Source organism: Corvus cornix, chromosome Z, assembly GCF_000738735.6.
Source record: "Corvus cornix cornix isolate S_Up_H32 chromosome Z, ASM73873v5, whole genome shotgun sequence".
Lineage (NCBI taxonomy): Eukaryota > Metazoa > Chordata > Aves > Passeriformes > Corvidae > Corvus > Corvus cornix.
Window position 1 is genome coordinate 64,498,384 of NC_046357.1, and position 15,454 is coordinate 64,513,837.

Genomic DNA, 15,454 nt, shown 5'->3' on the forward strand with positions numbered 1-15,454 from the left:
CCCCTTCCAGCCCTACAACAAAGCTGAGACAGGCATGAGCTGGGGCAGTTCCACAAACCACTCTGGTTTGTATCACTGCAGAGTACACACCAAAAAAACAAGGCATATTTTAGGTGAGCAAGAGTTGCGCAAGGGAAGGGCATGCATTAGTCTTTGCAGAGGGCAAGCTGAGCTCCTAAGTTGCTTCCCTTCCAGCCACACACTGCTTGTGCCCTGCTCCAGCTGCAGGATTCACCAAGTAGCTCACAGACTTTAATGGGAGACACACATCATCAGAGCAGCACAGTTGGTCTACGGAACATTTACAGGTTCCCCTAAATTGTACAACACAGCACATAGTAATGTTTTAAAAGGTGTACTGCAAGTAACAGTGGGATGCTTACACTTCATGAACAAATAAATACAGCCTGATTTGAAGACCATGAGTGCATTGGAAATTCCTTCCCTGTGCCTTGCAAAGCCACTGTGAGGAATTGAGAGGCAGCTACAGTTTGCCCTCGTACAGATAAACTGGAAACAGGACTTGTTCATCACTGAGCAAAACAGTCAGTGCAGCCCTCCAGCTGTGTCCAACAGTGACAAAATACAAAGCAAAATCCAGGAAAAACGTGAGGAAAACACTCTTGCATCAGACCGTTCCTGTAAAAAACCTTTATCAACAGCTGGTGGAAGAGCATGCAAAGCTCAGTTCCTCCTTCCAAGCTTCTGGCAGCATCTGCATAACCTCTACATATCTTTTCATGGAGAAAGAGCTGAGGGGAGAAGGTAGCCAAACCAGGAACAGGGAAGTGACAAAGCAGGCAGCAAGTGGTGACTCACTTCTCTAGCCTCAGAGACTAGAAAATGATCCTGCCCTTCCCAGATACTTATTTAGGCAAAACATCACCTGTGTAATTCTTTTACTTGCAGGAGCTGCCAAACACGATCTCCTTGTGAGCCACTGTTATTTTAGCAGCAGCTTCACACTTTGCAGTTGATCCTGACTATGGGGTTTATTTCCAAGAAAAACAAACAGGAAGAGGTCATGGATGCTACTCCTGGGTGACAAGGGCTGCAAAAGTTTCAAAGCAACACAGGAGATCAAAGTGCAACCCTTCAGCTCTACCATTGGTGTGCCACATGACCTTGGCCAAATCATGTTACCCAGGATTTCCACCCTTTTATTTCACCCATGAGTCAGCAACAGCTTCCTTCAACCAAACTCAGTAATTATGGAAACACCAGAGAAACTCTTAAAAGTTTAACATAGCCTTCTCCTTCTGTCTTGATCTTGAAGTCAATCTTAGCGGGCATAAAATTGCATTTGTGTCATTGCTTGCGAACAACAGAATTCACAGGTTGGTTTTTGGCATGGGCAAGAAGGCATCCACTGGGCACTGAAATGGGAAATTCAGGCATCAGTAATCTCCCCTCTGTCACCTGTGAGCTGTGTGACTGTGGCAAGTTATTTAACACTTCCCTGCCTCAGTTTCTGCATTATAAACCAGGTTTGCTGCTCTCTCCCACCTTGCAATACTGCGCATGTGCTGACCCCTCACAACTACTGTTGCACTCATGCTGCCCAAGGTGTTTCATTCCTAAAACCAGCTAAGCATGTTTTCCAGCACAAGGAAAAAATGAGTGTATGATACCCTGCCTTGACTTACTTTGATTTTAGCACAGAAAATACAAGACACATCTATATCTGTCCCTCCTTGATAGACAAACTTAATTAACCTTTGCTATTCTGTTCCAACCCATTCTTTTAGACAAAGGCAGTGACCCATAAACAATATGTTACCATCAGAATCTCAACTGCAGTGACACCTAGAGATATAGCCCTATCAGCAGTATTGGAAAATAAACCACTTAGATTAGCTCCTCCAAGAAATATGGATTGCATTCATGTCACACATGAGCTATCAGAAACATGAGGATACTTTTAGCATAAATCTGTAGTGTGAAGGGTATGTTATGAATACGGTAGATAATTCACTCTTACACATAAAATTGGGACTGTCTTGGGTGACTTGCACAATGTGTATATATTTAAACACACATGCACACATTTTACACTGACTTGTGAAGAGTAAGGCTGCAATTTCTGTAAGAGAGACAGGCTTTTTGGAGGAAAAACTGGGCCAGAAACCAGAAGCAGGTGGCAGAAGTTGAAAAGAGCCATCTTTTTTTACTAGCAAGTGGCTATTCTTCAAACTCCTAGCTGTCCTATCACAGTCATATTCTTCTGGATTGAGTAAAAGAGAATTTTTTCATGTTTAGTACTTCTAAGAAATCCTTAAAAACGAGTTTCCTACATCAGCAATACTAAATATTTCGTTTCCAAATGGTAAATGTAAATCCCACATTAGAAAATGAGTTAAAATTTCCCAGTCTCTCTCAAGTATTTATTTTTGCTCTAAACTGGTGTAAAAAAAAAGCAGAAGTTCTAGAAGTGAGAATACCGGTTTGCCAAGTTGCACTAAAGGTGGGGAAAAAAAAATAAGAAAAATGAAATTGTACAAAATTCTGAAATGTGTCCAAAACCTCCACACTAGCCTTAACCTTTCCCAGGACCAGGATGCCTGGACTTACCAAAGTAACAAAGAAAAAGCAGCCACTTGTCCCCAGGTGTGGGGGCACCTTCTGTATCTTGCCAGTTTTTAATGGTTTAGCTGTATGAACCAGAAGTTTTAACATTTTTTGGGGATGATGTTGACTCACATCGAGTCCGGATGAGACTCGTGCTGTGGATCACATGCCAGCACTCTGTCATCTTAGAAAATCAACTCTGATTGGATTCAGATGTGTCCCTCAAGGTTTTACTTTTGCTGTGATAGAAAATGCTGCAATCACCCCATATATTTCTATTGCAGTGAGACCAGTTTCAGAAGCACCAACTTCCAAGTACATCAACCTGCTCTGACTTGCAATACTTTTGCTGGCAAACTGATGTTACTGTTAATTGGATTGAATGCACACAAACTCCCATTGTAATGAGCAAATACAAGAGCTTCAAGGGAGACTCCAGATGCTCACACAGGACTGGAGTGAAAGGAGATGTACAGTAACCACCAAAACTGCTACACTTCCTGCCAACCTAGGCTTGTCTCTTCCTCAGGTGCAACACCAGACATATCTGATTATCTGCCTTAGAGCTGACAGGAGCAGCAGAATATAAATGACCAAAGGAGTCTCAACCAAAACAATAATCTTCATTACGCTTATCAAAGAGTGATGGATACAGCTTCTGGTGTGACTGTCTATAGATGAAGAAAACCTACAGAGAAATATACAAAATATTTGCACCTTTATGAATCTACTCAAGCATGTGAGCCTCTGCAAAGAACAAAGACTAATGAAATCTGACATTAATCTACATTAAAGATTCAGTGATTCAGTTTATTTGCTGATGCTCAATGATGCATTAATCCTCATCTCATCCCACACACACTCACATGTTTCCTCCCTGGCTATTCTCTTGTGCTCCTTAAATTCTGAAACAGCGGACAACTGGGCTGCTCAAGGCCTTGTCTGCATCCAGAAGTTAGCTTACATTAAATATGCAATTCTCCCTATGTGGTTAAAGTTGTTCTAGGATCCATGAGACTGCACGAAGTGAGCCTGGAAAAGCCAGGTGCCTTGTCTACCCAGCTTAAACTAGAATACCTTCCAGTGAGCACACCGATGACTTCTACACTCAAAGAAACCCTCCTGTGAGCTCACACCTGAGCAAGCTGCCCTAGTTTGGTTACAGCAGGTACTGCCCAGCTATGATTCTGGCAAAGAAACAAAGATCAAAAACTTTGATTGAAACAGTTATAGCAATAGAACTTAGATAAGAATATTCACTCCTACCGGACTCTGGTTTAAAAAAGCCCATTCATGTAAAAAATAAATTCAGTCAGTACAACCAGCCCAGCAGAAGTCCCTGTGTAGGTAACAGCTATGTATTTCCTCTGAGAAAGAAAAGCATGCACAGGTTTGCCGGCAAAACCTCCTGAAGGTGTAAGCAAGGTCTGATTCCTCTTTGAGGATCATGCCTTGAATGAAACCCTCCTTTAATTCCTTACTGTGCTTGACAGAAAGCTCATCAGTTATTCATCCCCATTTAACACTATTTCTGTGATCTTTCCTGGCTGGTAACCCGCATGCACAGAATCAACGTTTAACCATGTGCAGCAACTGAGGATGGTTTGTGCAACAAACCATCTTCAGTGCCACATGGAGTTTTACAACCTCAGCATCACTGCACCCACTGCCACCAAATGTTTTCTAGCCTCTCACTAAAACTTTTAATGATTATTTGTGCAGTGTTACGCTGTTGTAAGAGCACGCAAACTCTATGACTCAGAACTCTTCCAGCAATAACAATCCTACTTGCAGATCAGTCTGAGAAACAGCCTGTAAGTTACCTAACACTGCCCTTGAACTACACTCTGCCCTACTGCCCAGGAGAAGTGGGTCCTGAGTTTAGGACACTTAGAAGCTGGGGAAACATCACTTCTGCAGGCAAAAAGCAGCACCTTTATTCTCTCTGCTCAGACATCTAACCAAAACAGCACTGAGGGATCCCAAAAGGTCTGCTCTGGAGAAATTAAAATCTTAGATGTGCTAGATAACTAAATTCACACGAAGGTGAGTAGAATCATGTGATATATCCCACAAGGGACATCCACAGCTTTGAAGCTGCTGGTAGAAGGAAAACAGTCCTTTCTGACAACAGCCATCTCTTTTTTCCTTACTTACCTCTTCAGTATCTCACTAATTTGAGTGACTTAATTAATTAATTAATTAATTCTGCACTTAAGCAGAAGTTAGTTTCTGAAGGGCCTGAAGATAAAAATTAATGGAAACCTTATTGCTTTACAGGGTGTCAAAGGTTCCACAAGCAAAAGCCAATCTCCCAAGTGAGACACAGAGTCTCTAAGCCAAGACTTTTTATATAAATGACTGTACAAGACAACAGAACCACGAGGACACCACATCTTCATTCCAAGGTTTAACGTATTTTAAATCAAACACTAAATGCTAGGTGAAGTGTGGGACTAGCAGCCTGCAAAAACATTATTTTCCCAAGGCAAATGTTGCCACCCTTCACTTGTGTTGTGATGGTGTCTCCATGCATCAGAAAGGTAAGTGCTGCATGCAGATGCTTGAGAAGTAACCTTCTATCTGAAATACTGTGCTATACCAGATTAAGCCAATCAACCAAAATGAAAGAGTTAAAAAAGCACTTGGCATCTCACCCCATTACCATGCACAAAATCCTGTACCTTGCCTTGACTCATTTTCCCCTTGGTCTGGTGATCAAATTCATCAGCTAGAGAGGATGCTATCTACTGAAAAGGTGTACCTTCATGTATCAACACACCAAGAGAAGAGAGCTCTCATGGCGTGGGCTTGCACCGCAGAAGAAAGAGAGACAGTTTCTTATCCCATACACCTGTACTCACGGCAAAAAAAGGGACATGGAATAGTGATAAATGCTACATGCTCAAGCATGTGAGCCTCTGCAAAGAACAAAGACTAATGAAATCTGACATTAATCTACATTAAAGATGTAGATTATTAAAGATTGAAGATTATTGTAGATTAAAGATGTAACGCCCTGGCGTTAGTTTCAGCTCCTCAGTATCAAAAATTAAAATGTCCTTTCAGAGCTGGTCCCTGTGCCAGAGACACCTGGCTAGGTGTGAAACTCTCTGTCAGCAAACAGGACGACCTATCTGTTCCCTTACACAAGGATGTTTTGGTGGACATTTCATTGTTGAGTGGTTTCACAATACAGCCTTTGCAGAAGCAGCCTGCCCTGTCTTGATGCTCTACAGAAAAGGTCTGCCCCCTCCTGTCCTTACACAAGGAACACAGGCATACACAGACTCAGAGGGTACAGCCTTACTAGTTCAATCTGAGACGGAAAGACCATCTCTGCAGTGCAAAACCAAACAGAGTCACTGAAATGTTTCCACTTTGCCAAGAATCCCCCACTTTGGCAGATTTCTCCTTTTTCCAGTTTCTGACCAGTACTGAGTTGGATGCTACAATTATCAAGTCTTAGAGTGAGAGGGCTTGATTTGCTTTATATCCTAACGAAGTACACAGAGCTCTGGTTTGAACCTCTCAGGTACTGCCTGTAACGTGAACTACAGAAGTCAAAAGCACAAGCTCTGAAGCTGTCATTGCCAGAACACACAATCAGCAATATGCCATGTCACATTCAACTGACTGCAACCAAACCACTGCACAGCAGCATGGTCTCCTGGGTCACCTCAGCACCTCAGATGTGAAACATGGAAAAGAATATGTTTCTGAAGAGGAAAGACTCCCAGAAATTACACCTGAGGCTCTCAGGATATTATGTTGGGCAACTAAGTTGGACTCTTTTTCTGGAAAACAATCTATAATCTGCTGTGACATAATACAGAAGATAAAATCAAGTGAGTGCTCTTTGTGCTTGTGGCAATTTATCCATACCATTATCACTGTCCAACTATGTAACTGCTTTTGTTGTGCTGCATTGCTATCACCCATTCTGTCTAATTTTCTTAAAATGGGTCCTAATGCCACCCTGGAATATGATTCTGGTTTTGCACTGCCATGAAACCAGCAAACAGGAGGTCAGAGACAAGTCCAGGAAACAGCTTGTTGTCCATCTCACTCTTCCATGTAACACCTCTGTAAGATCATACCTGCCACTGTTTTCCTGACTGGCTTGGCATGTATGTCGCTGGGACACTTCGAAGGCTGTTCTTCATGGCCGACCCTACAATCGTACCCCCTGTCTCACTTGAGGAAGGCTCACTGGCCACTGCCATCTGGTACTGGGAGTAGTTGTACAGGTTGTTGTAACAAGGATACAGGGACGGCTGGTAAAAACTGCTGTAGTAGGTGGAGTCCACAGCCAACTCAGATGTGCTCTCCAAGTGCCCTCTGCTGGGGATGGAAGGGACGTCCTGAATGAGCATCCGTCCCTCTGGAAAAGAAAAAAAAGATCATTATCTTTCACCTTCTAATGAGCTACTACTCCTCCCAAAGGCTGGACAGAGAGTGCTAAGTAAGAAGAGGTAGGAGCTGAAAGTGAAACATGGCTGCGTGTTTGGTGGAAACTCAAGTGGACCAACAGCTACTCGGAGTCCAAGACTGCCACCCATACGCACCACAGACTGCAAAACAGCAGACAAAACCAACTGCAAGTTAAGACAACGCTCTGAATCCTCAATCAGTATCAATTGCTGGGGATAATGATTTACATCACCTAACTTTGCAGTCTATTACTTTTTACCCTGTAACAGTGTGCTAAGTCTCTTGTAACTCTCTAGAAGCAGAAAGGATCTAGCGACAGAATGACTCCTTGCAGACGGTGCCCTGAAGGTGAGAGGACACTTTCTGAACATGCCTCTAGGAAGGGCAAACAGCACAAGGCAAGAGAAGCTGCAGTAGGGAAAGTAGCACAGGATCAGCCAAGGTGTCCCAGAAACCCACATGCTACCTGTGAGCAGTAAGGTCCTCAATCCTTGCCGAGCCTTCATACCCAAATTTAGCTCCTGTACCTACAAAATCATGAAGCAGAGCAAGATCCCCCACCAGTAGCAAAGGAGAAGGAGAAGAAAGGTATTGCTCCTGACTTGCTGCGTCCACTCTGGAGTGCCTCCAGACCACGGGTTAGCTGGCTGCACTCGCGACAGGCCAGGTCTGCCTCCCTGTCATTCCCTAAGATGGGGATGCTTCTCAGACAATGAGGAGCCATGATTTCCCCACTCCACTGCAAACCAGTGCCTTGCAATATTTGCAAGCATGAAAAATGGAAGGTGCTTGTTGCACACCAAGCTCTCTCTGATATGCGGTATCAGTTGCATCGCCAAGCCAGACACAACAAAAAACTGCCACAATCTTATATACAATTACAAGGGAAAAAATAAAATATCTAAATCCTGCCATATCTGCAGCTCTGGTTCCAGTGTGCATGTCTGTGACCCTGCTCTGTACCAGTCCTCTGTAAGGAGCTCCTGCTCTTCCCATGATGTTTGTTCAACTGTTTTGTGGAGGAGAAAACAATGTAGCTTAAAGCATACTGATGAGCTCCAAAGAGCTACTGGTATGGACATGAAGTAGCATGGGCAACAGGCACATAGGAAATAACAGCCCTAAGCGACATTTCAGGCAGGCCTAGTTTGTTTTGGATCTTTCTCTTGGTGTACGTGTATCTTGGCTACTTACCGGGAGAAGCAATATAGTGGCATTTACCAGCCTCTCAGAGACATGGTAACAACTTCTACTGTACTGTGTATTAGCTGCATACTAGATCCAATAATCAGTTTTACCAATTATTGCCATTTACAATGCAATTCTGTTTCACTTCTTCAGCTGTAATGAAAGCTTTCTGCAATCATGGATGATCTTCTTTCACGTCACTAAATTACACAGAGCCCCCATTCGGTTCTTGCTGACATTCTGTTGACATCAATGAACCATACACATTTATTAGCAAAGACTGTTTTATGCCTCCTGCATCTGATTTTTCTGCAGAACCAAGTCAGCTGGCCTTGTTTATCTGGAGTATTTCTCAAATTTGCACACAAAACGGAAGTGCCTGCAATGCCACAAAAGACTTTTCAGAGTTTCTGCACTTTTCATTTTTATAATTTTTTAAATTGCTATTATTCTGCTTCTGGGCAAGAATCTTAGATCCTTTTGTCTGTATCTTTGATAAAATCAGAACTTAGACCACTGGCATAGCACAAGTCTGACTTCCCTCCCTAAATTTACCTCTCAAATAAAGCTGCATACCAATTGTTCTGCTTTAAATGTTGCAAAATAGAAGCCAAAAGCAAAATCCTCCAACACATTCCTTGCTGGGATACAGATTTCATATGACAGAGACATGCAAGGCAGTTGTCCTCTGAACTCCTGACAGGGCTGTACTATGCTGCACAAATGCACGATTTCTTCTAAAATCTCTGCAGTGTCTTTCAATTTACAGTGCATCATTAGAAGGGCTACTACTCCCCATTAAAAATACTAGCATCAGGAAGATGAGGTCTTTTTACACCTGCGTGATCTGATGAGGGGATCAAGATTACCCTCAGTCAGTTCACAACAACAGTAAGTAAGGCAGGAGTGCTGATCTGCTGGAGGGCAGGAAGGCTCTGCAGAGGGATCTGGACAGGCTGGATCATGGGCCAAGGCCAGTGGTGTGAGGTTCTACAAGGCCCAGTGCTGGGTCCTGCCCTTGGTTCACAACAACCCCAGGCAGTGCCACAGGCTGGGGCAGAGTGGCTGCAAAGCTGCCCACAGGAAAAGGACCTGGGGTGCTGGTGCCAGCAGCTGAACATGAGCCAGGGTGTGCCCAGGTGGCCAAGAAGGCCAATGGCATCCTGGCCTGTACCAGCAACAGTGTGGCCAGCAGGACCAGGGCAGGGATTGTCCCCCTGTACTCAGCACTGGTGAGGCCACACCAGTATCCAGTTCTGGGCCCCTCAGTACAAGAAAGGCATTGAGGTGCTGCAGCGTGTCCTAAGAAGGGCAATGGACCTGCAAGGGGTTTGGAATACAAGTCTTGTGAGGAGTGACTGGGGGAGCTGAGGTTAGCCTCTCCAGGTTTAGCCTGGAGAGAAGGAGGCTCAGGGGAACCTCATCACTCTCCACAGCTGCCTGAAAGCAGACTGTGGCCAGGTGGGGTTTGGACTCTTCTCCCAGGTAAGAAGTGGCAGGATGACAAGAAACAGCCTCAAGCTGTGCCAGTGGAGGTTCAGGCTGGACATCAGGAAGAACTTTATGGAAAGGGTTGTTAAGCATCGGAAATGGGCTGCCCCGGGAGGTGGTAGAATGACCGACCACTCCTGCAGGGTTTCAAGAAAGGGCTGGATGTGGCAGTAAGTGCTATGGTCGAGTTGACAGGTAGCAATAGGTCAAAGGTTGGACTCAATGATCTTAACAAGTCTTTTCCCACCTAAACAATTCTGTGGTTCTGATTCTGTAATACACAGGAAAGATGAGCCACCCTACGTCCTAGCTAGCAGCTAAAAGGAAGAGGGGGAGAAAGTAGCAGGTTTTGTTGCAACTTTTGAAAAGGCCTTATGCACCACACTTCCTAACATGGGACAAGATGAGCTAGGCTAGAACAGAAACCCTACCCATAGCTATCCACCAGATCACACACACAGTCCTGATATTCCTGATGCTTCTGCGACATTCTAGTGGCTGTTAGTGCTACAGCTCCCTCCTGAAGAGCAGCAGTGGCAGTATTCTGCTGCAGTAAGAAGGAGAAAAAATAAAATGCTTTTTGATCATTTTTTCCTCTTTTTATCTCCTATCTGTGGTTTGTGCTACCATCATTTGGCACCAAAGGTGCAAAAGGTTTGACTTGTCACACATTTTCCTTTATGTAGCTGCACAACACCCACCAGTGGTACAGAACTCAGGGCTGTTACAAACCCACCAGGAGTGTCCTCTGCTCTCTTTCAGCTGTCCCTCCACGTTCCAGTAGTCTTTACACTACTATCAGCTGTCTCCAAAGCTGGTCTGTAGAGCTGGCTCATTCAGCCACCCATGCACCCATGTGCATAAATCCCCCAGTATCAGCAACCTGGGGCATCTTCCTCTTAGAAACCCAGAGATATGAAATCCATGGACCTTGTAACATCTCTGTCACACAACCCTTCTGAGCTGCAGGGCCACACCACAGAGATGTGCCCCAGCAGATTGACAAAAATAGGAGCAAAAGGAAAGTTCAAATGGAGGGAAAGACACATCCAACTCCTTGAAGAACTAGGAATCCTGTGAAAGCACTGGAAATACAGCTGGAAGAGTCAGTTTTCCCTTAATCTCATGAGACATCATGCTTCTGAACGTGGAAGGATAGATCTATAGGAATCAATGTCTTCAACCATCTAGCTGGGGTTCCTCTGGCTGGTCCTTGGCCCATACCTGTAAGGCTAGACTCCTACCTACCAGCTGAACCTTCCTACACCCATGCCTCCAGCAGCTCAACCAGCTAGGTGCTCTCCTCCAGGGAGCCTGTCAGCCTGCAACTGTTTTCTGCCAGCAAGTACAGAATATCCAGGTCAAGAAAGCAGCTTTCAGCTGATTTCCTTCTTTCTTCCAAGCGTAATTCAACACAGCTGAATGGCTCTGCTGGCAAGAAGAGGGTCCTCCCCTGCCACAGAGCTTGCAGCAGTACACCACCTGCACATCAGGGTGCAATTTAAGAGGAATTAAGCTCTCAAGAAGGTAACCCCTGCTGCACTGTCAGGCTCCCACTCTGCCCCTCCACCTGCACTTTAAAACAGGAGACCTGCTGCAAGAGCTGGGTAATGCCTTGGCTGTCTTTACTCTCTAGATGGAAAAAGTAGGAAGGGCTCCTGGGCCCTCCCCTTGCTATTACACACAAGTTTTAATATTTTGGAAGTTGCAAATAGGACATGATCAAAAATGGGACTGAGCCTGTACAAGGAGGTATGGAAATTAGAATAACAGTAACAAAAAAAGAAACGGTTGAAATTCTCACTCAGTTTTTGGAACATCAAATCTACTATGTAGGGCCATCGCAGGCTCTCCATCCATGAGCAACACTTCTGCAGTGAGACCACAGTACCCCTTCATGCAGCTGTGCCCTTGGATCTCTAAGTTCTTTTCTATGTCTTTACTAATTCCTGTAGAGAACTGATGCTACTTTTTTTGCACTATGTACACAGTGTGAAATATGGCCCACTCTTTCATAGAAGATCAATATGATGCACAATAAATACTGTTATTGATCTTGCAGTGTTGTAGACGACTCTCCAGCTCTATGGCATATTAATAGTAGTTAACCAGTAATTCATTTCAGGGTGGCTGGTATTTTCTTTTAAAGAAGGTGAGTACTAGGGGTCACTTACACATATAGGTCTTTTACATTCAGTAACCTATGATGGGCTCCTGCCTTCGCTTAGCAGAGCACGGTGAAAAACACTGGTCCAGTCCTTAGCTAATGTAAACCAGTCTCAGACCATTTACTTCAATAAAGCTATGGCGATTTACACAAATTGCGGATATGCATGGCAAAATCAACGCAGAGGCCAGTATATAGATCATCCAGGAGGAGAAAGGAGAAATGCCAGGTAATTTACAGGAATTTCTATCATCATCTCTTTCTCACAGAGGAAAATGTATTTTTAAGGATATATACTGAGAAATACAAACACTGAAATTTGAAGGCTGCATAAAAGTGCAGAGTATTTTCTATTCCTACTGGTACTGTTAATGGCCAGTTTTACATCTCTTATATGCTGACAATGTTAATTTAAGTATGTCTGGGTAAGTCTCTGATGTGAGATCAATGACATAGAGTCCATACTACTAGACTTTCTCAGCATGTGAAACAGGGTGGTAGCACCAAAGTGCCTACCGGGAATGGCTTCTGGACCACACAGAAACCTGGGGGAGATTGTTAGTCAGCTTGTGACAGATGTACACCAGGAACTGCTTTATAAATCAGGATAGCAGAGCCACATTTCAAAGTCTGAGAGCAAGCAGCAACATGGTTCAATTTACTCATGTGGCATTAGACCTGATTAGTCTCCATCTGATAGTGTATTTCAGAAAAGGGACTTGTATATGCATTGTGACAATTAAGAGAATTTATCTGCCCTCATTTATCGGCATGTGTTCTTATATAAAGCAATGGTTAGCAGTTTTTATTTTCTCTATGCCTACAGAGACTCTGCACATAGACAGCTTTGCTGGTGAAAATACAGAACGGTGACTACTCGAGTAACACACTGACTCAAGGAGCAGGCAAACACCGGCCAGTGAGCCATTCAGCTGCTGGTAAGTTTCCATTTCCTGTAGTTTTCAATTTAGAGTGACTGTTTTCACCAGTTTTAATACCTTCCTGCAAGCCAGCTTCTACAGCAGGGACAGCTGTGCCATTAAAACACACACACAAGAAGTTATTCAGTCAGGAAACATCTGCCTTCACACCTCAAAGGAATCTTGTATCTGTATCTGACAATTTCTCCTTCCTCAGTACATAAAGCATTGATACACTCCTATTAGCTGGTTTAGCAATATTAAGTCTTACAATGCATTAGTTTAGCTCATATCTGGCTTTGAGGTTGGACAGTAGCCTTGAACAAAACCGGAGTGAAATCACTCCCTAGCATCATAATCAGAAACTCTGGTACAATGTGTTTCTCCCACCAGACAATCATGACAGAGCTATTTCAGATGTCAAAGAAAGCTGGCACCATTACTTTCTGCTGAGAAACTCTGCCTCCCAAGGAAAAAAAACTGCATGCTTGCTCTGCCTTTGAGAGGAGTATTTCTGTTCTCTTCCCATTAGAAGTTGTGGATTATCTCTGGTTCCAGCATTGAACTTTTAGCTTGATATAAAGTTAATGTGCTAGACAATGTTCATTTCAGGCAAGGCTGTGGGGTTGTGTAATTTTCTGCCACCCCCAAAAAAGGCCATTATCTGTAATTACCCATTACCATGCATAATTATTTCCTCTATTCTGGTCTATGGCCCCCAGGACTTCATGATGTTACAGCTCACTGCATTATCTTATCAAATTTGTTAAGGAAGCTTTTTTGACCTTTTGAGCACTTGTCACAGCATATACAAAAGCTGGCAGTAAATTGTGTAAGCATGAAGTGTGTGATTTATTATTTGTACCTTGCATAGTGATACCGTACAAAATATTACACATGAACACCTTCCCTATTCCCACTCCCTGTTTTAGATAAAATAAGGAAAGTAAAGGAAACCCCTTCAGTAAGAGAAGGAAGGGAATGGGAAAAGGCTGGAGTCTCTCAATGAAAATTTAAGGAGCATGACAGCAACAAGCGGCTAAACTTGAACATCAAGCTCTGAAGAAGATCCCAGCTGCCTCCTCTCCAATTCCACCGTTTCTCCTTCTCCTCTTCCTCCAGAGTCTATTTCATCTTGTTTTCATAGCTTTGTAACCTGCTGATCCCTGCTCTTTCACATCGAAGGCCATTCTACTGCTCTTTCATTATGCAGAACACAAGCCACCCCACCCCCCATTCACAGCTCTGGTTAATGCAGTACAGGGTCTTGAGACAAATTTGGTGACAAGCAGTGTCCACGGAGCAGGAGGGGAGACTATGCTTATACCCCTCCTGGAACCTGGTTTCTGACAGGGCTCTTTTACTCTCATTCACCTATGCAAAGCCACATCTAAAGCCCTCCCAATTGTTTTGACCAGAAAGCTTTTCAGAAACTGTGCCTTCTCCTCTCTCCATCAACTGCCAGTTTTATGGCCCTCTTCCAACATGAAATCCGGTGGTTCTTTTTCCTTCTTGTTCAGATTACCTTCCTGGACAGCCCTGGGTATGCAGTTGTGCTCTAAACATCTATTAGAGAGAGAGAGATGGAAAATATCAAGTACCAGCCATATCAGGTGTGTGGGCTAACAGCAGCCGTGTCTCCAGGTTAGGAGTATATAGCATCGCCAAAACACCTTACTGATACCACAGTACCTCTCCAAACCTAACCAGAAATATACATCAATTCTTCTCAAAGCAGGAATACACACTTAAACAAGCAAACAAACAAACAAGCCCCAAAGTGTGTGGTCTAGTAATTCTGAGCCTCTTGCAGGCCTCTGGCCTCTTCCTTGGAACTGAAGTGTGCAAGGACCAATCTATTTCACCTCTTTATCACAGCCATGCCTTATCACCTGCCAACTCCTACCATCCCTCCTACCACCTCCTCCCACCACAGCAAGACAAAACAACCAGTCACTGCAGCTTTCCTGCAGTGTGTCTGACAACTGCTGCATGGGTGCATGGGTGTCCTGAAGAATTACTTGCTAGTGCAGCTGCTGTGCTGTTGAGTTCAGCCAGCATTACCGGTGAGGAGCTGGCATGATGGCAGCAATGTCTGCGGGCACAGGGCATGTGATCTGGCAGGAAATTGCTGTATCTGCCAAGACATCAACATCTGTGCTCTCATGCTTCTCAAGAGTTACTTGATTGGAAGAATCAATTTCACTTGGAAGGAATGGGTATTATTCGTTCCTCCCCTCTAGGAATAACTCCAGAGTGGTCTTTGAGCAATATGGCATCTCCTCAGTTCGACTTCTGAAGGGCTAAACCAGTTCTAAGCAGGACAACAGATTTTAACAAGAACAAAACTTGCCAGAAAGAGGCGTAACTGTTATGCAACAGGGATAACACATGTCAGGGAAAGTTGGGAGACCTCATAATTAAGGTTATTTCCTATAGTCTTGCTTGAGCCTTATGCTGAATTCATAGGATTTTGCATTCCCAACGCTGCTGCTGTTCACAACACCAAACCTACCCCATGAAACAACACAGAAAACTTCAACTGGAGCTGGCATAGTCTGGCAAAGGCATAAACAATCAGAACAATCATACTGGAGATTAAATAAAGATTATCTAAGGGGATCACTAAAATGTAACATAAACTGCTGACTTTCACTCCAGTACATGTTCTCTGGTCTGTTAATCA

General features: G+C 43.9%; 1 protein-coding gene across 1 annotated transcript in view; it reads right to left on the minus strand.

Annotated features, from left to right (window-relative positions):
• The window catches only part of DMRT1 (doublesex and mab-3 related transcription factor 1), a 57,851-nt gene that overhangs the window by 27,967 nt on the left and 14,430 nt on the right, over nt 1-15,454 (minus strand). The window contains 1 exon segment of the mRNA XM_039567605.1: nt 6,669-6,952. Coding sequence (XP_039423539.1) covers nt 6,669-6,952 — 284 coding nt within the window.